Raw genomic sequence first — 22518 nt, 5'->3', positions numbered from 1 at the left:
AAAAAAAACTCAAGGCTAAAAAAATTACTTATTTTAAATGTTTGCAATAATAGGCACATCATGCTCAACTTTGTTTTCTGCTTGTCTCCTCAGACAGATTAATTAATACATCACTTTCTTTGCTACAGACTTGGAACCTCATGCCTGTTAGATAATGTCTCATTACTTTAATCCTTCTTCAGAAAGGGACTGACTTGATTTTTTTCTGAACTTCTCTTCAACTTCTGGAACTGCTTCTTTCTTCATTGAAGCCTCTGGCATTTCTGAACCCAAGTTTTGTGTTTATTTTTGTCGAACGCTTCCATTTTTGGGTCATCCTTCAGTTGGACCCATTGTTCAGACCTAAGACAGCGGTACTGCGGAAATAGTGAAAACACTGAGGGCTGCCACAGAGTAAGGTCCTATTCCATCTTCAGTTACCATGCCCGAAGAGGGCATTGGTCACCTGTGGACTCTCAATCAATCCATGATTATACTTGGCAAAGTACTGCAATGGTTTGCCATTAACTGACTGGGAAACTCTCCCGATCTTATCATCTGCCACAGGCATACTGGAAGGATTGACAGGCTGATGATCAGCTTGTCCAATCATGTTATGAATGCATCTTCTGTGGCCATCAAGTCCAGAAGTGGGATTTGAACATAGAGTTTGGGATGCTGCCACTGCACCACATGACCTAAGGTCCCATTCATTGGCAAAATGAAGGGGCGGCACAGTGGTTAGCACTGCTGCCTCACAGCACCAATGTTCGATTGCTGGCTTGGGCCACTGTCTGTGTGGAGTTTACACATTCTCCCTGTGTCTGCGTAGATTTCTTCCGGCTGCTCCAGTTTCCTCCCACAGTCCAAAGGGAGGTGGATTGGCCATGGTCAACTGTCCCTTATTGTTCGGGGGACTAGCTAGAGTAATGTATGGGGTTATGGGCAGTTGGGGATAGGGCCTAGGTGGGATTGTGGTTGGCGCAGACTTGATGGGCCAAATAGCGTCCTTCTGCATGGCACAGAGATTCTATGATTCTATGAAAATATACAAGGGAAAGTGAGTAAAATTGATTTTTGCAGCAAGTTGTTATTAACTACCTGAAAATGTGGTGGAAGCAGATTCAGTAGTAACCTTCAGAATGGAATTAGATATATACCTGAAAATGGCTATGGGGAAAAGCAGTGTGGAGTTGAAAGAATCAGATAAAACTTTCAGGGATCCAGCACTGACACGATGGATTGAATAGTTTCTGGCTGTGCTGTGTGATTCTATGAACATGAAACTGTTGTTAGCCTCAGAGGAACTGTATTTTCAACACCAGATAGAGTTCCGATGGTAAATTTGATGATTCACATCCCACATACTTCACTGCTTAAAGAAAATATATTTTATACCCAAATTCCCAACACGAGTACCCTGGGCAGGAAATCCTGTGCTTGGAATACTAAGTCTTCAGATGAAGCACAGGATGAGATCTATTCGACAATGGGGATAATGCTGTCTAGTCCACAATGAGTTAACTAGCACGTTTTTTCAAACTGGAAGCAAATGGAGGAATTGTGAAAAAGGGAATATAATCTTAAAGTGAAAACCAAGCCATTTAGGAATGGAATCAGGAAGCATTTTTGTTTTGCATATGCTCGTGGAAATCTGGAATTTTTTCTCGAGGGGTTGTAAAATCTGATGCAATTGAAGCTTTCAAAACTGAGCTCAGTAAAAATGATGAATAAAGTTGAGATACAGTTCAGTCATCATCTGATTGAATAGCAAAGGAGGTCTGGAGGGCCGGATAGCCGATTCCAATGAGTAACATTTATATGCCCTTTAACTAGTTGAGTAAATAAGTTGAAATATCTCATGGAAATCTCTGGGTGGAAGTTTAGTGCCACCCCTGCCCTGCGGCAGTGGCTCAACATTAGCGACTGGCAGGATCTTCCAGTCCTGCCAAGAACTGTGGTATTTATGTGGTTTTCTACCACCGGGGAACCCGCCACGGGTGGGGGATTTACTATTTCACCAGCAGAAAAGGCTGAAAAAATCCTGCCCTATAATTAATGCATTACATTAGGAGGTGGGCACTTCCTATGCAGTGTTCATGTATTATAGGGAACTGCTTGCAAGCTCAGTTTATTATTTCCAAGTGACATGATTCCTATCTTTGGAAAATTTTGGAAATGTGAATTTCTTAGAGGTCGCTAGGGATAAAGAGTCTACAGTGTCAAAATAAATTAATGCCCCTTCTAACATTGTGCATAATTTCAGTTCCTCCAGGACACCCTGGATGCACTCTTCAACATCATGATGGAGCATTCTGACACTGAGAAGTACGACATCCTTGTCTTTGATGCTTTGGTAAGGCAATTTTACTTTTAACAACGCTACAATTTTCTGTCTCCTTATATTTTTCAACTTCTCTGATAATTAAGTATAGGAAGGATTTGGAGGTTGTTGCACAGCCTGGCTTCCACTGAAATGTCCATCTTTATAACAGTGGATAGGACAATTGGAGGTTGTGGTGACGCAGTGGTATTGTCGTTGGACTAGTAAACTCGAGTCCTAGGGAAATGCTCTGGGGACCCGGGTTCGAATACCCCCATAGTAGATGATGAAACCTGAATTCAATTAACAGTCTAATGATGACCATGAAGCCATTGCTGATTATAGAGTCATTAGGGCTTTACAGCTGAGAAAGAGGCCCTTTGGCCCATCATGTCTGCACTGGCCATTAAGCATCTATTTATTCTAATCCCATTTTCCAGCACTTGGCCTGTATGCAATGATATTTTAAGTATTCATCTAGATGTTTTTTTTTAAATGTTGTAAGCATTCCCACCTCTGCCATCCTTTCCAGATTCCCACCGCCTCCTGGGTGAAAAATATTTTCCTCTCATACCCTCTAAATCTCCTGCTCCTGACCCTAAACCTAGGTCCCTGGTCATTAACTGCATTAACTGCTCCACTAAGGTCACCACAACCTCCAATTATCATATTATGACCATAGAGAAGGAAATTTGTTAGCCTGGTCTGCATGTGACTTCAGACTCACATCAGTGTCTTCTGAAATGGCCTAGCAAGCTACTTATTTCAAGGGCAATTCAGGAGGTGAGCAATAAATGTTGTCCCAACCAGTGATACCCACATCCCATGATTGGGTGGTAATAAATTTACAATGAGGAGTGGCATCTGGCCAGACTGACAGCAAGTATCTCACTGGATCCTCTGGCCTCCAGTTCCTGGGACAGGACATGAACCCTGCACCTTTCAGCCCAGAGACGATACTAACATTGTGAGAACAACTCTCTCCAGCTCTATTGTAAGTTGAAAAATCTACCCAAAAGCAGCCAAGTTTAGACTGTAACAGGGAACTGTACTGTAAGGATCCATTTTCCCACCATTCATTTAAGCAGGTAAGAAAGTCACGCTGCCCAAATTCCTATTGCGTGCCAGCAGTGGGCAATGCTGTCAGTCTGGAGAGCACAGCCAGAAAATTCTCTCCGGAGTCTTGGCTTTAAATTATCTCTGAAAGAAAGTGCATGGCTTTGCTTTTAAGATAACTTAGTTTGTGAGACAATTTTGCAGTCCATGCAATGGGGCAAGGCCATTGTCCTGGGATGGTGTTGATGGACCGACACCAGACAGTGACTTTTGGCATCGGATGCTAATCATCAAACAGAGTGATTTGCCATCCTGTGACATCCTGCAAAAGTTTCCATTGTTTGCATGCAAAGAAGGCATTAGAAAATGTGAATGCATCTCCTTACTACAGGGGAGCACAAAGGCTTTAAACATGGTTGGCCATTAACTGCCCCTTCTGAATCTGCCTTGCTAGCCACTTGGTTCAAAGAATACCCATTCTCTGGGATGTCCTCACCTCCTCCAAAATATTGACAAATTCCAGGGCACCCTGCAAATAACCACACACCTCTGGTGCTCCTCTGCAAATGATAACATTACAGAAGAATCATATAAGCCCAACATCGCAGAAGGAGGGCATTCAGCCCATTGAACCTGCACGGACAACAATCCCACTCGGGCCCTGTGCCCATAATCTCATGTATTTACCCTATTAAACCCTCTGACACTAAAAGATAATTTAGCATGGCCAAATCCTCACGTATTTACCATGTTAATCTCCCTGACACTAAAGGACAATTTACCATGGCAGATCAACCTAACCCTGCACATCTTTGGAGTGTGGGAGGAAACCGGAGCATCCAGGAGAAACTCACGCAGACAAGGGGAGAATGTGCAAACTCCACACAGTCACCCAAAGCTGGAATTGAACCCGGGTCCCTGGCGCGGTGAGGCAGCAAGCTAATCACCGTGGCACCAAGCTGGATTATCAGGACTCCCTGCAAATAAAGATCCATTCCAGGGAATCCTTGCAAATAATTCACTCTTCATACAATTCTGCAAATATTGACAGCATTCCAAGCGACACTGTGGATATTTGGCACAGCACCCCCTCCCTCCCCCTGCTCCAGAGTCCTAACTTTGGAACACCACTAGTAGCTGTCAAAAGAAAGTATTACTGTCATTGTAGAAAATGAATTGAAAATTAAAACCGCAACAGTAATCACGTGCCAGTCCATGGACAAAAAATAACTCACAAGTAATTGTAATTGGGTCATGCTGTATTCCTGGCCCATGATTGGCAGGATCCTAGAAGCTTGTCTGAGAGCCTAGCACTGAAAGGTTGAAAAGACAGCTACTTATGTGTCACTGTACCTGAACAGCTGAGAAGCTGACAGCACAGAATCAGATCATTTGACCCATTATATTGATACTGGCTCCCTGTGAGGAGTGTGATAAAATACTCTCCGCATACCTGGATGAGTGCATGTCCAATATCACTCAAGAAGCTCAGCACCATCCAAGATAAAGCAGTCCATTAGATTTGCACCCCATCCACAAACATTCACTTGTTTCCAACACTGATGTGCAGTGGCTACTATCTACAAAATGCACTGGATCAACTCACCCAGGCTCCTTCATGAGCATCTTTCTAATCCATTACTTCTACCACCTAGAAGAACAAGGACAGCAGGTTTGTTGATGTTGCCACTTTTGCTATTCACCTCTGGAGCGGGGAGAGGGGGTGCTGTGCCAAATATCCACAGTGTCGCTTGGAATGCTGTCAATATTTGCAGAATTGTATGAAGAGTGAATTATTTGCAAGGATTCCCTGGAATGGATCTTCATTTGCAGGGAGTCCTGATAATCCAGCTTGGTGCCACGGTGATCAGTTTGCTGCCCCACCATGCCAGGGACACGGACTCAATTCCAGCTTTGGGTGACTGTGTAGAGTTTGCACATTCTCCCCTTGTCTGCGTGAGTTTCTCTTGGATGCTCCGGTTTCCTCCCACACCCCAAGATATGCGGGATTAGGTTGATTTCCTGGGTTCTCGATCAAACTGCTGGGACCAGTTTCTCCCTGTCCACTCTGTCTGCACTCCTCATGATTTTGAACATTTCTATTGGATCTCAGTCTTCTCATCGCCCGGAGGAAGTGTCTCAACCTCTCCAATTTATCTACATAATTGAAGCTCCTCACCAAGACCAAGCAATTCAATGTCTAGGTTTCATTAGCATGCCATTGGTTCCCTTCCACCTTTGGTGCCTCGTGGGCAAGATAGACACTTGTAACATGCAAGCCCTTCTCTTCTTTCATTCAGTTCGTGCCAGATTTGGAAATTTTCCATTGCGTATTTGCGGCCTGTAAGGACTGCATTAAGACTATCCCAAAATCACCTCACATAACAGGCACTCAAAGTTAATAGCTGCACATGAATAAATGACCTATCTTTTGCCCATTTACTGCACATTAGTTCCACTGCTGTAGAATTAGACCTGTCTGCACAAAGGGAATTGACTGAAAATGTAAGTGATGAAGGCAGTGAATACTGTAAGTGAAAACTGTACAGAGAGGATAGCGCATTAAATGGAAATAACTGACTCTTTAACAAGTTCTAGTTAGTTTTTTAATTGGCTTCCTTGTGCCCAGATATTTAGTTGTTGCAGGACTTTTCCATAACAAGTCTTCGGGCGGGGGGGGAAGTGAATGGAATTTAAGATACAAAAACTAACTGCAGAGTTGCCAATGCAGCATGTATGTACCCTCCTTGCAGCTATTACTGTGCTGCCTGGAATTTTGATCATTTATCAACGAAATGAATGTCTTTTGGATTCAGCAATGGACCAACTTCTTGCAAAATAAAGATAATTAACACTCACATAAAAAGGAGATGTCCTGTAAGTGTAATGGTGCTTGGCCATCTTGTTATATAGTTCAATTAATTGCCATAATGATGGATTTTCAGTTGCAATCAAATATAATTATAAAAGCTTTGGACATTACTCATTAGAGTAAGTGCAATTTCTGGTGTGGAATGAAGCTAACCCCTAGAAGGAAGAACTTGGGTTGAATCCCTAATCTGTGCCCATTATAAATTCTGACCTAGCATAGAAACTGGCTTGGGTTCAGTAGGTTTCAGTCAATGACATAAACAGATGCCATACCCCTTATGTGCCAAAGTTCATTCGCACTGTCCAATATTGATTCCTATGATAACTTAACCCAAGGGCTTTAACATTACCAAGCTGGACAAGCAAGCTGGATATTCAGGCCTCCCTGCACAATGTTTCTTGCAGAGGGAGGCAGTCTGCCACTAACTTTCAGGGATCTCCTGATCTGCTTGCTGTCAATGGGATTTCCCATTGACCCAACCCCACACTGCTGGGAAACCTGCAGCAGGGGTGTGCCATTGGTGGGATCAGAAGATCCCAGTGGCGTGAACAGCTGGAAAGTTCTAGCCCATGGGGTGAATTTTCCCATTCTGCCCACGATGGGAATTATAGCGGATAGGTGAAGTAGAGGGGGAGCATGGAAAGTTCCATTGACTGTGACCTCGGCTAGGATTTTCTGGTTTTGAGGCCTGCACAGCCAGATTATCCTGAAAATTCTGAGGGAAGATTTTCAGTATAACAATAAAAAGAGATGCCAGGAGTTTCTCCTTTTTCTTCCTGTGGTGTGCAAGTTGTGTGTAGGATCCTTAGTTGGTGAGAGATATAAATAAGACTGAACCAACCCAAAGACTTACAACACAATTCTACATAAATCAGTATCACCAGAGCCCCATCCGAGTTGAAAAATTTGGAAACTACAGTAAAGGACTGATCATGTTCTATAAACTATGGAATGGATTGGTGGGAATTGACAAAAACAAGTAGCTGGCTCCCTCCAGCAGTTACAAAACACAAGCCATTTCCACAAACTACACAGACCATTTCATCATAGAATCCCTACCGTGCAGAAGGAGGCCATTCAGCCCATCAAGTCAGCACCGACCACAATCTCATCCCCAACCCTATTCCCGTAACCCCATATTTACCTTGCGAATTCCCTGAAACTAGGATCAATTTAGCATAGCCAATCAACCTAACACGGTAGGACAGTGGTTAGCACTGTTGCTTCACAGCTCCAGGGTCCTGGGTTCGATTCCTGGTTTGGATCACTGTCTGTGTGGAGTTTGCACACTCTCCTTGTGTCTGTGTGGGTTTCCTCCAGGTACTACGGTTTCCTCCCACAGTCCAAAAATGTGCGGGTTAGGTTGATTGGTCATGCTAACAAATTGCCCCTTAGTATCAAGGGATGTGTAGGTTAGAGGGATTAGTGGGTATAATACGTAGGGATATGGAGCTACAGCCTGGGTGGGACTGTGTCTGGTGCAGACTCGATGGGCTGAAGGGCCTCTTTCTGCACTGTAGGGTTCTATGATTCTAACCTACACACCTATGGATTATGGGGGGATACCAGAGCACCTGGAGGAAACCCAAAACCCAGGCTGACAGGGGGAACATGTACAAACGCCACACAGACCTAAGGCCAGAATTGAACCCAAGTTCCTGGCACTGTGAGGCAGCAATGCTAACCACTGTGCCACCGTGCTGCCCAAATTTGTTTCCGATCCACCTTCCCAAAGACAATCCCACAGTGGAACAAGTTGCCAAGGGGAGTAGCAGTAGCCCCATCATTTGAAATCTTCAAGACCACCCGCCTTTAGATTAATCCTATTTATAAGTTTTGTTGTCAGGGTGACCATCTCGGCAGCTCATGCCTGATCTAGCTAGCGCAACCCATATATATGCTGGCAGAATGCAGATATTAGTCTGTGATGCCAACATAAATGCAGAAACAAAAATGTCCTGTTCTCCTGCTGTAACTTGCTATGTGTAAGAGTTCTTTCCATCCACTCCAGGCAAATTTAAAAATGCACTGGTGAAAGCAATTCTGAGAAAATTCATGATTTCCTGTCAGGCAGTGTCATAGAATCATAGAACCCTACAGTGAAGAAAGAGGCCCTTCAGCCCATCGAGTCTGCACCGACCACAATCCCACCCAGGCCCTACCCCCATATCCCTACATATTATACCCATTAATCCCCTCTAACCTATGCATCCCAGGACACTAAGGGGCAATTTCTTAGCATGGCCAATTAACCTAACCCGCATATCTTTGAACTGTGGGAGGAAACCAGAGTACTCGGAGGAAACCCACGCAGACATGAAGAGAATGTGCAAACTCTACACAGACAGTGACCCGAGCCGGGAATCGAACCCAGGTCCCTGAAGCTGTGAAGCAGCAGTGCTAACCATTGTGCTACCGTGCCACAAGTAGATTTTAATTGTTTGGGAATTCCAATGCAGGAAGATACATGGATCCAACCCTCACACAGCCTTAAACTCCACCACATAACTGGAACATTAGGAAATACATGACTTTTTTTTTGATACAATATTAATCAGAAAATTCAACAATGTTCAGAAAATAAATTGAAAATTGTTCAGATAATAGTCATTTCCCAAAGCCCTGCCCTGCTGTTGTAACTTCCAACTGTGCATCAGGATGCACTGCTGCAACTCACCTTGACTTGATGGAACCTGCCAGCTCTGCGACCTTTTCCACAATGATCAAGAGCAGCAAGATGAATGTGTATGAATGCACAGTGATTGCGTGAGCTGCTAGCCCAGATGCCTGGACACATCATCTAGAGATGTTGAGTTCAAATCACATCACAGCAGGTTGAGAATTTGAACGACGCATTTGGGATCCCAACTAGTCTACTAATACTTTAGTAAATTAAACCTATTGTCCTTATAAGTAGTCTGCCTCTATGGGACTACACTCCCACCAATGTGGTTGACTTTTAACTAGCCTAGCAAGGCATTCAGTTGAATCAAATTTCTTCAGGGTTACCAAGCGTGGGGAAAAAATGAAGTTCCCCACATTTCAAGGATGGACAATACATTAAAAATGGCACAGAAACACGATTACCTAGTTTTCTCCCAATTCCTCACCATGCTGACCTGGCCATTTGCTTCTTCATCTAGAACTCTCTTTCGGGAACCATCATTGGAAGCAACGTTACCATAGGAGCAGCTGGAGCTCAAGGATGAGATCCACTCCTGTAATCCCAATTAGGAACAATAAATACAGTATTGCCAGCACCACCTACATCTCATGCATACATGAAAAAACATGGGTAGCCAAACGTATTTTCATAGGGAAACAACTGAGGATGCTTTGGCTGATAACTTCCAGTTCCCACTCGTGGTCCTACTTTGTGAAGACAGTTAAAACATTTATTGAAGCCATCCTGTTCTACTGTACCAAATTATTTTGCTGGTTAATATATCAAATGTGCCCCAGTTTTCTTTTAGTTCCAATAAAGAGCTGATTTACTTGCAGTTGATTTCACTAAGTTTAGCGCCATAGGATTTCTATGGAACATAAGATCATTTGGCTCATCAAGCCTGCACTGACAACAATCCTGGTAACCCCACATATTTACTGTGCTAATCTTCCTAAAATTATGGTCAATTTATCACAGCCAATCCACCTAACCTGCACATCTTTGGATTGTAGAAGGAAACTGGAGCATCTGGATGAAACCCACACAGATGCAGGGAGAACGTGCAAACTCCACACAGACAGTGACCCAAGCAGGGAATCGAACCCAGGTCCCTGGCATTGTGAGGCAGCACTGCTAACTATTGTACCATTGTGCTGCCCTAAGGAATTGAACCCTAAAAGATCTTGAAAGCCAAACAATAAGTGTAAGACCTGAATAAAACACAGACAGCTGGAAATACACTGGCCAATGTTACTTTCACTGGACCAAAATAGGAGTAGCTAGCTGGCCCTGCAGTCAGTATTGACAAGTGCTCCTTGGATTTGAGAAGGAAACCAATTAAGAAACACATTTGGTCCAACCAAATGAAAATGGGCTCGGGGAGGTGATGGCCTTATGGTATTATTGCTAGGCTATTAGTCAGCTAATGTTCTGGGAACCCGGGTTCAAATCCTACCACGGCAGATGGTGGAGTTTGAATTCAATTTTTAAAAATCTGGAATTAAGAATCTACTGATGACCATGAAACCATTGTCGATTGTAGGAAAATCCACAGGGGTCACTAATGTCCTTTAAGGAAGGAAAACTGTCATCTTTACCTGGTGTGGCCTACACGTGACTCCAGAGACACAGTAATGCATGGTTGACTCTCAACTGTCTTCTAAACAATGGCAATAAATGCTGGCCAGCCAATGACACCCAAGATCCACAAATTAATGAAGAAAACAAAATTGGAATCTAGGCATGATCAATTGAACAGATCATGTCTTGCAGTGCTAATAAGTCGCAAACACCATCATAGATGATGATGGACATTGAACAGACTTTTTCATGGAAGGTTGGTCAAACAAGACCACAGAAAAGAAAGAGGTATTCAGAGGGATCCAGGTTGTGAATGCAAACCTTTTAGACTTGCAGGTAGCTCAAGAGCAAATTTACGGGAAGGTCTTTGGACGTACCTGCCCTCTCCTCTTCCCTGTTTTGGCCTCTCTCAAGAAGAAAGAGCTTGAATTTCTTTAGCTTTAGTCATAATCTCAGGGCATCTCAAAGTGCTTCACAAGGAAGGACTTCTGTAATGTGGGAAATGCAGCAGTCAATTTGTGCACAGTAAGATCCCAGTCAGAAATGAAACAAATGAGCAGATATGTCTTTCTTCAGTGATGTTGCTCAGGGGATAAATGTTGGACAAGGGGGAGAACTCCCCTGTTTATCTTCAGATAGTCTCATAATCCCTTATGTCCACCGGAGGGGGCAGACATTAAGGGCCTCGAATTAAGGTCTGATTTGAAATACAGGACTCCCTTCTTACACTGGATCTTCAGTGAGGCATTTTTGAAAGATGTTGGTCAAATGGCCTTGTTTGAAAGAAGCTATATTAAAAGAAAGATGACATTGCTGAACCAATCCTTTCTCAAAGTGATTGTAATGTAATTACTTCTGTTTTGCAGATATACATTATAGGTCTGATTGCAGACAGGAAATTTCAGCACTTCAATGCTGTCCTTGAAGCCTACATCAAGCAGCACTTCAGTGCCACCTTGGCGTATAAGTAAGTTCCGTCGCTGTAGCTGGCAGTGCAGTAGCCTTGCTTTTAATTGGGTCATCCTTCACCGTTGCTGGAGCAACATGTGACAATTTTCAGCCTACAGTTAGACCAACAAGATGTTAAAAATAGTGTTGAGCATTTCTCTCCAGTTAGGCAAGGACGGTTAATAAAAGTAAACTCTATGGAGTGGATATTTATGACCACTATTAAAATAACTGAGAGAACAAGTACATCTCATTCTCCTCATCTACTTTAAATGGAGAGGAAATATTTCCACATGTGCGGAATCCAGATCCAAGAGGCCATAAATATAAAGTGAAAACTGAAAATGCTAGGGGAAGAATTTAACGGATCGTGGAGCTGCTCATTCCCCACCGCGCCCACCCCAACCCACAACACTCCGCTACCCACCACCCAAAGAGCCGCTGGGAAACGCAGCCCACTAATGGCAGCTGCCCTGCAGCCGTTTCTTGCTCCATGGCGTGTTAGTTAGCTGGAGGCAAGACTTCATCCACTCGGGAGAAAGGCCCGTCTCAGACAGCTGCACAGCCAGTCTGACCAGGGCTGACAGGCAACCACTGCAGATCAGTCTCCAAGAGTCCAGGTTCCAGAGTCAGGATCGAGATAGTTTGTGGGTGTGTCACAGCAGAGATGGAGTGCGGGGGAGGGGGTGGTGGTTGCTGGGTGCTGGCACGGGGAAGAGATTTGATTTTGATTTGACTTGATTTGATTTATTATTGTCACATGTATTAGCAAACAGTGAAAAATATTATTTCTTGTGCGCTATATAGACAAAGCATACCATTCATTGAGAAAAAAATGAAAGGTGCAGAATGTAGTGTTACAGCTGTAGCTAGCGTGCAGAGAAAGATTAACTTAATGCATGATTGGTCCATTCAAAAGTCTGACGGCAGCAGGGAAGAAGCTGCCGAATGAGTCAGTTGGTACACGACCTCAGACTTTTGTATCTTTTCCCTGAAGGAAGAATGTTGATGAGAATGTGTCTGGTGTGGGTGGGGTCCTTAATTATGCTGGCTGCTTTGCAGAGGCAGAGGGAAGTGTAGACAGAGTCAATTGATGAGAGTCTGGTTTGCGTGATGGATTGGGCTACATTCAGGACCTTTTATGGTTTCCTGTGGTCTTGGGCAGAGCAGGAGCCTTACCAAGCTGTGATACAACCAGAAAGAATCCTCCCTGTGGTGCATCTGTAAACGTTGGTGAGAATCATAGCTGACATGCCAAATTTCCTTCGTCTTCTGAGAAAGTAGAGACGTTGATGGGCTTTCTTAACTATAGTGTCGGCATGGGGGGGAACCAGGACAGGTTGTTGGTGATCTGGACACTTAAAAACTTGAAGCTCTCAACTCTTTCTACTTCATCCTTGTTGATGTAGACATGGCATGTTCTCCTTTACGCTTCTTGTAGTCGATGACAATTTCCTTCATTTGGTTGACATTGAGGGAAAGATTATTGTCACTGTTCCTGTTCATCAGATTCTCTATCTCATTCCTATACTCCGTCTTGTCATTGTTTGAGAGGAGATAGGGTGAGAGACTTTGATGGAGAGGGCAGTGGGGAAGGAGGAAGATCTTGGAAGGGCACCCGATGTGGAAAGGGGATTAATGAAAGGGCATGTCAGATGGTAAGGAGAGGAGTGTCACAAGTACTGCTGGTTAGAAATCTAAATGGTAATTTCAAGAATACAAGAGTTATTGTCCTTCATTCTCAAATGTCAGCATTTTATGGTCTATAATAGCCGTGAGACACCACAACTTGTCAGGCAAATTATATGCAGAGCAGAATGATGAATGATGACTTTATCCTCCAACTCCCAGGCTCCATCCGCTTTCAGGGCTGTGCTCTTTGCCATGACTGGCCCAGATTCGTGCACTCCATTCTGATAGGCTCACCGAGCCACATGACCAGTAATCGCTCACCCCTTAAGGGGGCCTAACTACCACAAGGTCCCACCAATGTTTGCTAACTAACAAATGCACAAATCAGGGCTCCTCCCTCGCTTCCCACACTGCCCCCCACCCCCCCGCCCCCCGCAACACCTATGGCACAAAATTACCCCAATCTCCACTATTAGCACGAGCAGCATATTCAGACAGTGAGACCGAGTCTGCTACAATGGAAGATTCTTGTTGATAGGAGCTTCACCAGTGATTGATGGGGAATTAATGCCAGTTAAGACAATTGGAATGAGTATTTGTGAAAAGGAGAAAATTGCAAGGAATGAGGGTGGAAGGCAAAATAGATGGATATTTATGGAAATGGACAGGCAATTGGAAATATGGATGGGGGAATGATGTCTTGATATGAGAAGCGTTAACTGATAGAGTGGGCAGAGTGCGTGTGAGACTGGGTGCAGGAGACAGTGGAACTGAGTGTCAGATTGCATTGAGTGCCAACTTCTGAACCAGGAATGTTACAGAAGAAAAAGGCGTCTTCTTGAAAGACTTAGAAATGGTTTTGATCTTCACTTCTGTCTTTCTCATTGTATTTTGTAAACATTCAATACAACTGAAGAATGTTGGACATCTGACACTTAAGATGCTTTCATGTATTTGGGCTACGTCTGAAATGTCAGCATTTTGAAGCTTTTTCCTGAAATATTGGTCTGCTTTTGCTGTCTTTTTTAAGGTTGAAATATATGTCAACATTTTATATGAATTGACAAGCCATCTGTCTGGTAAACATCTGTGCAGAATCCCAGTGGAAAAGGTTCCAATACCACTGCAGTTAGTGTAGCTCGATCCCACATAGTTCCTTTATCATAGAATCCTTACAGTGCAGAAGGAAGCCATTCGGTCCATTGAGTCTGTAATGACAGTAATTCCACCCAGGCCCTATCTTCATAACCCCCTATTTACACCACTAATCCCCCTGATATTAAAAGGCAATTATCACGGCCAGGTAACCTAACCTGCATCTTTGGAGTGTGGGAAGAAACCTGAGCACCCGAAGGAAACTCATGCAGATGCAGTGAGAATGTGCAAACTTCACACATTCAACTGAGGCCAGAATAAGAACATAAGAACATAAGAAATAGGAGCAGGAGTAGGCCATCTGGCCCTTCGAGCCTGCCCCGCCATTCAATAAGATCATGGCTGATCTGTCGTGGCTCAGTTCCACTTTCCCGCCCTCTCCCCATAACCCTTAATCCCCTCTCTTATCAAAAACCCATCAACCCGCTTCTTAAAAATATTTAGCGAGGCAGCCTCCACCACTTCAACGGGCAGAGAATTCCAGAGATTCACCACCCTTTGAGTGAAGAAGTTCCTCCTCAACTCCGTTCTGAACCGCCCCCCCTTTATCTTGAGGCTGTGCCCCCTAGTCCTACTGTCTTTTTTGATCTCTGGTGCTGTGAGGCAGCAGTACTAACCACTGTGGAACTTTATCTGGGACTTTTTTCTTTTTTGTGTGGTTAAGAATCCAGTGCTAATTTAATTATCTCTGTAATGAAAATAGAAAATACTGTAAACACTCAGCAGATCTGGCAACATCTGTGGAGAGAAAAAACAGAACTAACATTTCGAGTCTAATGTGACTCTTCTTCAGTATACTTTGCTGGTCTAGAGAAATTGGAGAGTTTGTCGTCTGGTACGCTGTTAAAAATCCAGGTCTGGCATAGGCACATTCTTGATTTCAGTGGAATCAGTCGTCTTGAGAGAGGTTTAATTGGCTAACTTAAAATGGTCCCGAATTTCCATTTCGATTGTATTGGGATTCAGGAACATAAAAGTGAAATCCATTTGAGATTGCTTGTAGGCAGACGAAGTTAATACTAGTATTGCTGAAAAAAGAGCTTAAGCTTGTTTCTGTCTCTACATAATCTGAGGACGTGTGTAACTCCCTTGTGTCTGAGTTACCAGAGCATTCAAAATATAGTGAAGGGTCATTTAGAGTCAAATTGTTGGCTCTATTCTCTCCCCACTGATGGTCTCAGACCTACTGAGAATTTACAGCAATTTGTGTTTTTGTTAAATGCACTAAAGTTGCTGCAAGACTTCCTGACAACATACACTCTGGCCGGAATTTTCTGGCTATTCACACTGGCAGGAAATTCTGGTCCAATCCTGACTCTGCTCTCTCATCGCAAGTTTCCCAGTGGCAAAGGAAACCTCATTGACAGCAGCAGGACCAGAAGATCCAGTCACTGGCCAATGGCAGGCTACCCCCACCACCATAAAACACGGGATTGTGTGGAAAATCCTGCCCTTTAATGTTTTGTTGTCCAACTGTGGTTCATTGGTAGTACTCTGGGCCTAGTGTGGGTTCAAGTCCCTTTCCAGAGATCTGAACATATATTCCAGGCTAACATTTCACTGTGGTGCTATGGGAGTATAGTGTTTGAGGATCTGACTTTCTGATACAGTGTTAAACTGAGGATCTCTCACGTGGTCAAACAGATCTCATGGCACTATTTGAAAGGATAGCAGGAGGGTTCTTCCCAGTGATGGCCAATATTCACGTTTCAAACTGCTTAATAGCTAAAATCAGATTATTTGATTGTTATCACATTGACAATTGTAGAAGCTTGTTGTGTACAAATTAGTTTCCTACATTACATTTGCGATCATAACTCAGAGATACTTCACTGGCAGTTCATTGGGATATCTGGATAGTCAGCATAGGTACTATATCAATACAAATCTTTCCATCTATCATCCAGCATTTTATTAGCTCCAATAGATATTGCTTTTTCAGTTGCTGATATGTTGAGTACTGATTCTTCAAGCTCCCTTAAATCTCTTCCAATACTTCTATAGTTACTTCAAGATCAAATATCACTGCTTTAAAAGAAAATCAAAATCACTCATTCATTTCAATCAATTGTCGATAAAAGTACAGTTTTACAAATGTGTCATTGCTCTTCATTTTGTTCCATGAATCTTACCCTAGGAAGCTGATGACTGTGTTGAAAAACTACCTGGATAAATGCTGCGAAGGAAAGCAGTGTGAACCAATCTTACGGACATTGAAAGCACTAGAGTACATCTTTAAGTTCATTGTGAGGTCGCGATCATTATTTGCACAGTAAGTTCCAGCTATTGATTTACTTCCCTTTTCATTATCTTAATCAGACTGCTTGTTTGAAAGAATATACAGATATATATTTTGTAGTTTTACTTTAATTTGAAAAGCAGAATGGCGTTTTGAATGTAGAATCACAGAATCATAGAATCCTACAGTGCAGAAAGAAACCATTTGGTCCATCGAGACTGCACTTACCATAATCCTACCCAGGCACTATCCCCATAACCCCCATGCATTTTTCTCTAGCTAGTCCCTTTGGCACTAAGGGGCAATTTAGCATGGCCAATCCACTTAATCTTTGGACTGTGGGAGGACACTGGAGCACTTGGAGGAAACCCATGCAGACTTGGCGAGAATGTGCAAACTCCATACAGATAGTGACCCAAGTCAAGAATCAAACCTGGGTCTCTGGCACTGTGAAGCAGCAGTGCTAACCACAGTGCCGCCCCATAGCATAAAAACTTGGAGCTCGAGTAGGCGAATCAGCCCCTCGAGCCTGCTCCACCATTCAGTGTGATCATGACTGACTTAATCTCAGCCTCAGCTCCACTTCCCTGCATGTGCACCATAACCCTTTACTCCAAAACTAATTAAAAATCTGTCCTCCTCTTCCTTAAATTTACTCAATGTTCCGACATCCACTGCACTCTGGGATAGTGAGTTCCACAAATTCATGACTCTAAGAGAAGTAATTTCTCCTCATTTCTGATTTAAATCTGCTACCACTTAGCCTAAAATTATTCTAGTTTTCACATTCTAGATTGACTCACAAGAGGAAACATTCTCTCTACTCGACCCTGTCAATCCCCCCTACCATCTTATATACCTCAATTAGATCTCTTCTCATACTTGCAAACTCTAGAGAGTATGGGCCTAAACTATTCAATATCTCTTCGTAAGACAAAACCCTCATCTCTGAAATCTATCTAATGAACCTCCTCTGAACTGCCTCCAATGCAACCACATCCCTCCTTAAGTAAGGAAGAAGATCCATAAGTTGTCAGAACTTTTAAAAAAGTAAGGACTTTCATTATCAATCTGCCAAAAATATTGCTTGATCGTCAGTGGATTAAAAAATTCGGAGATGAGATTCTGATATTTGTACAGAAGGCTCCAGTGAATCCTAATGAAAGCAGCTAGTGAAGGCAGCAACAGTTAGAAAGAAGTGTCAGCTAGCCCTGAGTAATGGATAATAAAGCTAATTTAAATAATGGATAATCCAGTAACTGAGAGTGCTTCTCTCACTGTCTCTGCTTGAAGTAAGACTGATCTATTATGAAGAGGAGCCTTTAGGCAAATAATTATACAGGGTACATAAAATAAAATTTAACTAAGTGCCTTTACAGTGTCATCGCTTCTCTTAGTTTATTCAGGGTCTCATACATTAAAGATTAGATAAGAAATGGACACCAGTCATTGGACTCAAGTCATTCAAATTTTCAAAGAATCAGCTTCGCTCATGTGGTCAACTTTCTGCTTCTGAACCAGAAGGTCATGGGTTCAACCCACATCAAGATCTTGACTATGTTATCTGGCACTTACACTTCAGTGCAGTAATGACAGAACAACGTAATGTCCAAAATGTTATCTTTCAGTTGATGGTGCTCCTTGTTGCTAACGGTAGGTTTCAGTGTTGGCAGAATAAAAGATCAGTAGAGACTGATCTTTAATTTCAAAGTGGTTTATTATAAGACATTCCTGCAATACAATGAACCTACAAGAAGCTCTTCCCCCAAAGTGTTCCAGCTGTCTCTATTAATAGCACAATCACTGTCACATGTCTAACCAGCAATTCTCTTAACAAGATAATTTTCCACACACTGTGATTAGTGGTACATTGACACTACTGACCTTTTAAAAAGGTTACACTGCCAAAACAATTAATTAACCATGAACTGTGTTAAGGTATTTCTGAGGGACAGTTAAGAACATATACAAGTGCATATCGTTCATTAAAGAGGATGATAAAGAAACACAATTAATTAGATTAGTATATTAAATTAATTAACAAAACATGGTAACTATCACCAGGTGACCATGTTGAATGTCCTTGCCTTCCGGATCTGTGCACTTCCGTGTTTGAAATCCCTCAAATAAGGGGGCTGTCCCTGTCACAGGCCTGAGATGGTCCTTACTAAAGTTACAAATGTCATTCTTTGTGACTCTGGTATCTCTTTTGACACCAACCAAATAAACCAAATTAATCTAGGGACAAATCGAAAGGGGCAGCCCCCCAAAAGGAAGGGGACAGCCCGAACAAAAAACAAAGTCGAAAGGAAACTTAAATACACCCCAGCCCCTGCGGTGCCCAGCGAGCATGGAAGGCGTCAACTGCATCCCTGGACAGTGTATGCTACCTCTCCAGAGGCACCTGGCCACGAATGTAGCTGCGGTAGAGGGGCAGACAGTCAGGATGGACGGCCCCTCAATTGCCTGCTGCCTGGACCTATTGATGGCGCGTCTCGTCAGGCCCAGGAGCAGGTTCACGAGGGGGCCGCCATCCCAACCCGCCCCTCCCCGCACCAGGTGCCCGTAGATTAGGAGTGTGGGACTGAAATGCAAACAAAACATCAGCAAAAGATGTTTAAGGAAACCAAAAAGGGTGTGCAGTCTATAGCATAGAACATAGACATGGCCCACGGACTCCACAAGGCCACAGAAGGGGTGGCCTTGGGAGCCAACTAGCTGACCTCACCCTTCCCGGCCTATCAGCTTTCAACACAAATGTCTGGACTCTTCTCAAGGCACCTCATGTATTATTAGAAGTAAGGAGAAGCAATGCCATGCTGGTATTGTCATTAGACTGGTAGTCCAGATCTCCAGGTTAATTATAATTACAAGGGGACACAAGTTCAAAGTAAGGCGGGAAAGGTTCAGCGGAGATGTGCAGGACAAATCTTTTACACAGAGGGTGATGAGGACCTGGAATGCACTGCCAAGTGAGATGGTTATGTTAATGGCATTTAAGACTTACCTGGATAGACACATGAAGAGATGGGGAATGGAGAGATATAAGCGGTTGGCTGAGATAGGACACTGTTATCGATGCAGGCTTGGAGGGCTGAAGGGCCTGTTGCTGCGCTTGTACTGTTCTTTGTTCTTTGTAATGCTTGGGTTTAAATCCCACCACGGCAGATGTTGAAATTTGCATTCCATAAAAAGATCTGGAATTAAAAGTCTGAATGTTGACCATGAAATCATTGCCGATTAGAACCGAGGGAATTATAAGTAAGTTAACCTAATATCTCTTGTTGAGTAATTAGGAAAGTTTCTCATTAAGTATAGAGTGTCTGAGCAACTTGGACGCTTTCACTGATCAAAGTGAACTAGCATGGGTAGGTCATGACCGATGAAGCTGACTGGTTGTTTTGAAGCTGTCACTGAAATAGCAGACAGACTGTTTGCATTGTACAGAAGCAGCCAAAAGGATAAGGGAAATACTGGGGCTGAGTTTTAATGTTGGGCTTGGGAAACACAGGTTAGGCCATTTCCTGACTCCAGAAGCCCGAATCCATCATCCCTGCCCCATAATTTTGTCTCTGAATACCTAGGCAGGCAGTATTTGGGCTCCCTGACTCCCAAGGCAGCATCAAAAGAGAGCAGGTCCTCTGACAGGGCTAAAACTTAACACCAAGGTTGTGAATGGTCTCACTCAAAGTCACAGTTGTCAAGGAGGGAGATAGAAATATAGTCAAAGAATGGAATTTGTCCCAGGAACTGGCTTCAGTCTTCCTGATATTAATTTTCTCCCAATACTGGATATCTAACAAGCTGAAAGACATCTCACAGCACCAGCCTAAAGTCCAACAAGTTTATTTATAGCAAACATCCCAAGCTTTCGGAACACGTTGTTCCTTCGTCACGAGAGTGGGAGAACTCCACCGGTATTTCCATATCATATCTAACAAGCTATCAGAGCTGGTGGAAAGGTCAAGAAAGATAGCGTTTAAATGAATTCAGTGGTGGCAGTGTACATGTAGAAGTTGTGTTTGCAATGTCATGTAGTATGTAGATGGTGGTATGTAGATGTGAAATAGGAGGTGGTCAGTGATAGACCTTTGGCAGACTCCAGGTCTATCATTGTAGAAATGGGAAAAATAGGCATTGCAGAAAATTCTGACTGTGATTCAAAAGAATCAGAATGGAAGCAAGAAACCCCCAGTCCCCTCCAGCTGCAAAATGGAGGAACTGAGAAAATTAGGGATTGGAGTAGGCCATTTAGCTCCTCAGCACCTTGCTCTCATGACTAGGTGTCCATCCCAGGCCTGCTGCAATGCTCCAGTGATGCCCAACACAAAGTGGAAGAACAACTTTAGACTGTGACCTTTGCCCCCATCTTGATTTCCCCTTTTTGTAGTTTATTGTTTTTCAGTTCTCTTGGCCTACCCCAATATAACCCCACCCCTTCCCAACATGGCCACTTGTCTCTCTCTGTTTCCCTGCATGAACACATTCTGATATCACCATTTGCCATTATTAGCACTCTTCATTCCTTAATTAACACTCCCCTTTGTCTTATGCCTGACACCTTTGTCAATCTCTCCATTGCCCCAAGCTCCAGACGGGGCCTAAAAAAAAAGTTTATTTATTCGTCACAAGTCGGTTTACATTAACACTGCAATGAAGTTACTGTGAAAATCTCCTGGTTGCTTCTTTGGGCACTGAGGGAGAATTTAGCATAACCGGCATGCCTTTCAGACTGTGGGAGGAAGCTGGAGCACCTGGAGGAAACCCACACAGACATGGGGAGAATGTGCAAACTTCACAAAGACACTGACCCAAGCTGGGAATTGAACCCAGGTCCCTGGTGCTGTGAGGCAGCAGTGCTAACCACCATGCCACCCATACCTGGGCTTTGTAAAGCTGAAGCATGACAGGCACCCCAATTCCCCCCTGCTCTCATTGCTTGCTAGGCCTCTGGATATAAAGACCAGTGGCTGAATTTCCATATCCTCCTAAAGCTAGAATGCAGTTAGGAATTTCCAGGATTTAAATTTCTCTCATAAAGTTGGGCCCATACAATTTTCCAGCAGGAGAGAAAAGATTGTGGAGGGGTCTAGTCGTAATTCCGTTCACATGCCCCATATACCTCTGTGACCCCTTCGAGCTCAGAAAGCCTTCAAGATCCCTCCTTCAGTGAGAAAAATCATTGCTGATGTTCTTTGGTGCCTTACTCTGTTAATGGTGCTATATAAATGCAAATTAGAGTTACTTTACAAACTACTTCTACCGAAAGATTTTATATTGACATCGAATGAATCTTCCTCCATTTCTGATGATGTCCCAAAGTAATTTTCTTTTTCGGGAACTGCTGTCAGTTGCCATGTGGATAAACACCATCGACAGTGAGCGGGATGAATGGCCAATTAATCTGCTTTGGTGCTATTGGTTAAGGACAGGATGTTGGCTTGGTCACCAGCACAACTCCTCGCTCTTACTTGAATAGTGCTGCGCTATCATTAATGTCAACCTGATCCATTGCAGCAGGCAGGCAGGACCTTGGTTTTAACATCTCCTTTGAAGGACGCAAAACAAATGTGGTTTGCACTAATGGAAATTGCCTTGGATTACTCTGAGAATTGAAAATGCAAATTTGCATTAAAAGAAAATGAACCTGCTAACTATTACAATCTCAAGAGATTAATTTCCATGTTTTCTTTCTTTGGGTCTCTCTTCTACAACTAGTCTGCTTTATTACCTCCTTTTGCTGTCTTTACAAAGTTTCTATATGCACTTCCTTTTTAACTGTGGCTCTTTGTTCTCTGTCAAGTTCCTTATTTTTCTATCAGCAGTTAGCACTCTTGCCTCAGAGTCTGAATATTATGATTTCAAGTCTCTCCCTTCAGGAAGGGCTGCATTGACAGAGGTTCAGTCTTTCTGATAAGAGTTTCCAAACTGTCCCTCAGGTGCGTGTTAAAGGATCAAAGAAGGTGATGATGAGCTGGCTTCTTGAAGCATTGCTGTCTATGTGCTGTGGGTCAGTCCACAATGCATTTAGGATGGGATTTCCAGGATTTTGACCCAGTGACTGTGCA

General features: G+C 43.3%; 1 protein-coding gene across 2 annotated transcripts in view; it reads left to right on the top strand.

Moving 5' to 3' along the window:
- Window positions 1–22518, top strand: part of LOC145351949 (dedicator of cytokinesis protein 2-like) — a 595946-nt gene that overhangs the window by 174422 nt on the left and 399006 nt on the right. For both annotated transcript variants that reach the window (XM_080201765.1, XM_080201764.1), the window contains 3 exons: window positions 2246–2335; window positions 11343–11443; window positions 16349–16483. In XM_080201765.1, the coding sequence (XP_080057891.1) occupies window positions 2246–2335; window positions 11343–11443; window positions 16349–16483 (326 nt within the window). The remainder of the gene's footprint in view (window positions 1–2245; window positions 2336–11342; window positions 11444–16348; window positions 16484–22518) is intronic.

Source organism: Carcharhinus amblyrhynchos, chromosome 13 (genome assembly GCF_965287045.1).
Source record: "Carcharhinus amblyrhynchos chromosome 13, sCarAmb.v2.hapA, whole genome shotgun sequence".
In the NCBI taxonomy this organism is placed as follows: Eukaryota; Metazoa; Chordata; class Chondrichthyes; order Carcharhiniformes; family Carcharhinidae; genus Carcharhinus; species Carcharhinus amblyrhynchos.
The sequence above is the reverse complement of the archived record's forward strand: the minus strand, read 5'-3'. Positions and strand labels throughout refer to the sequence as shown.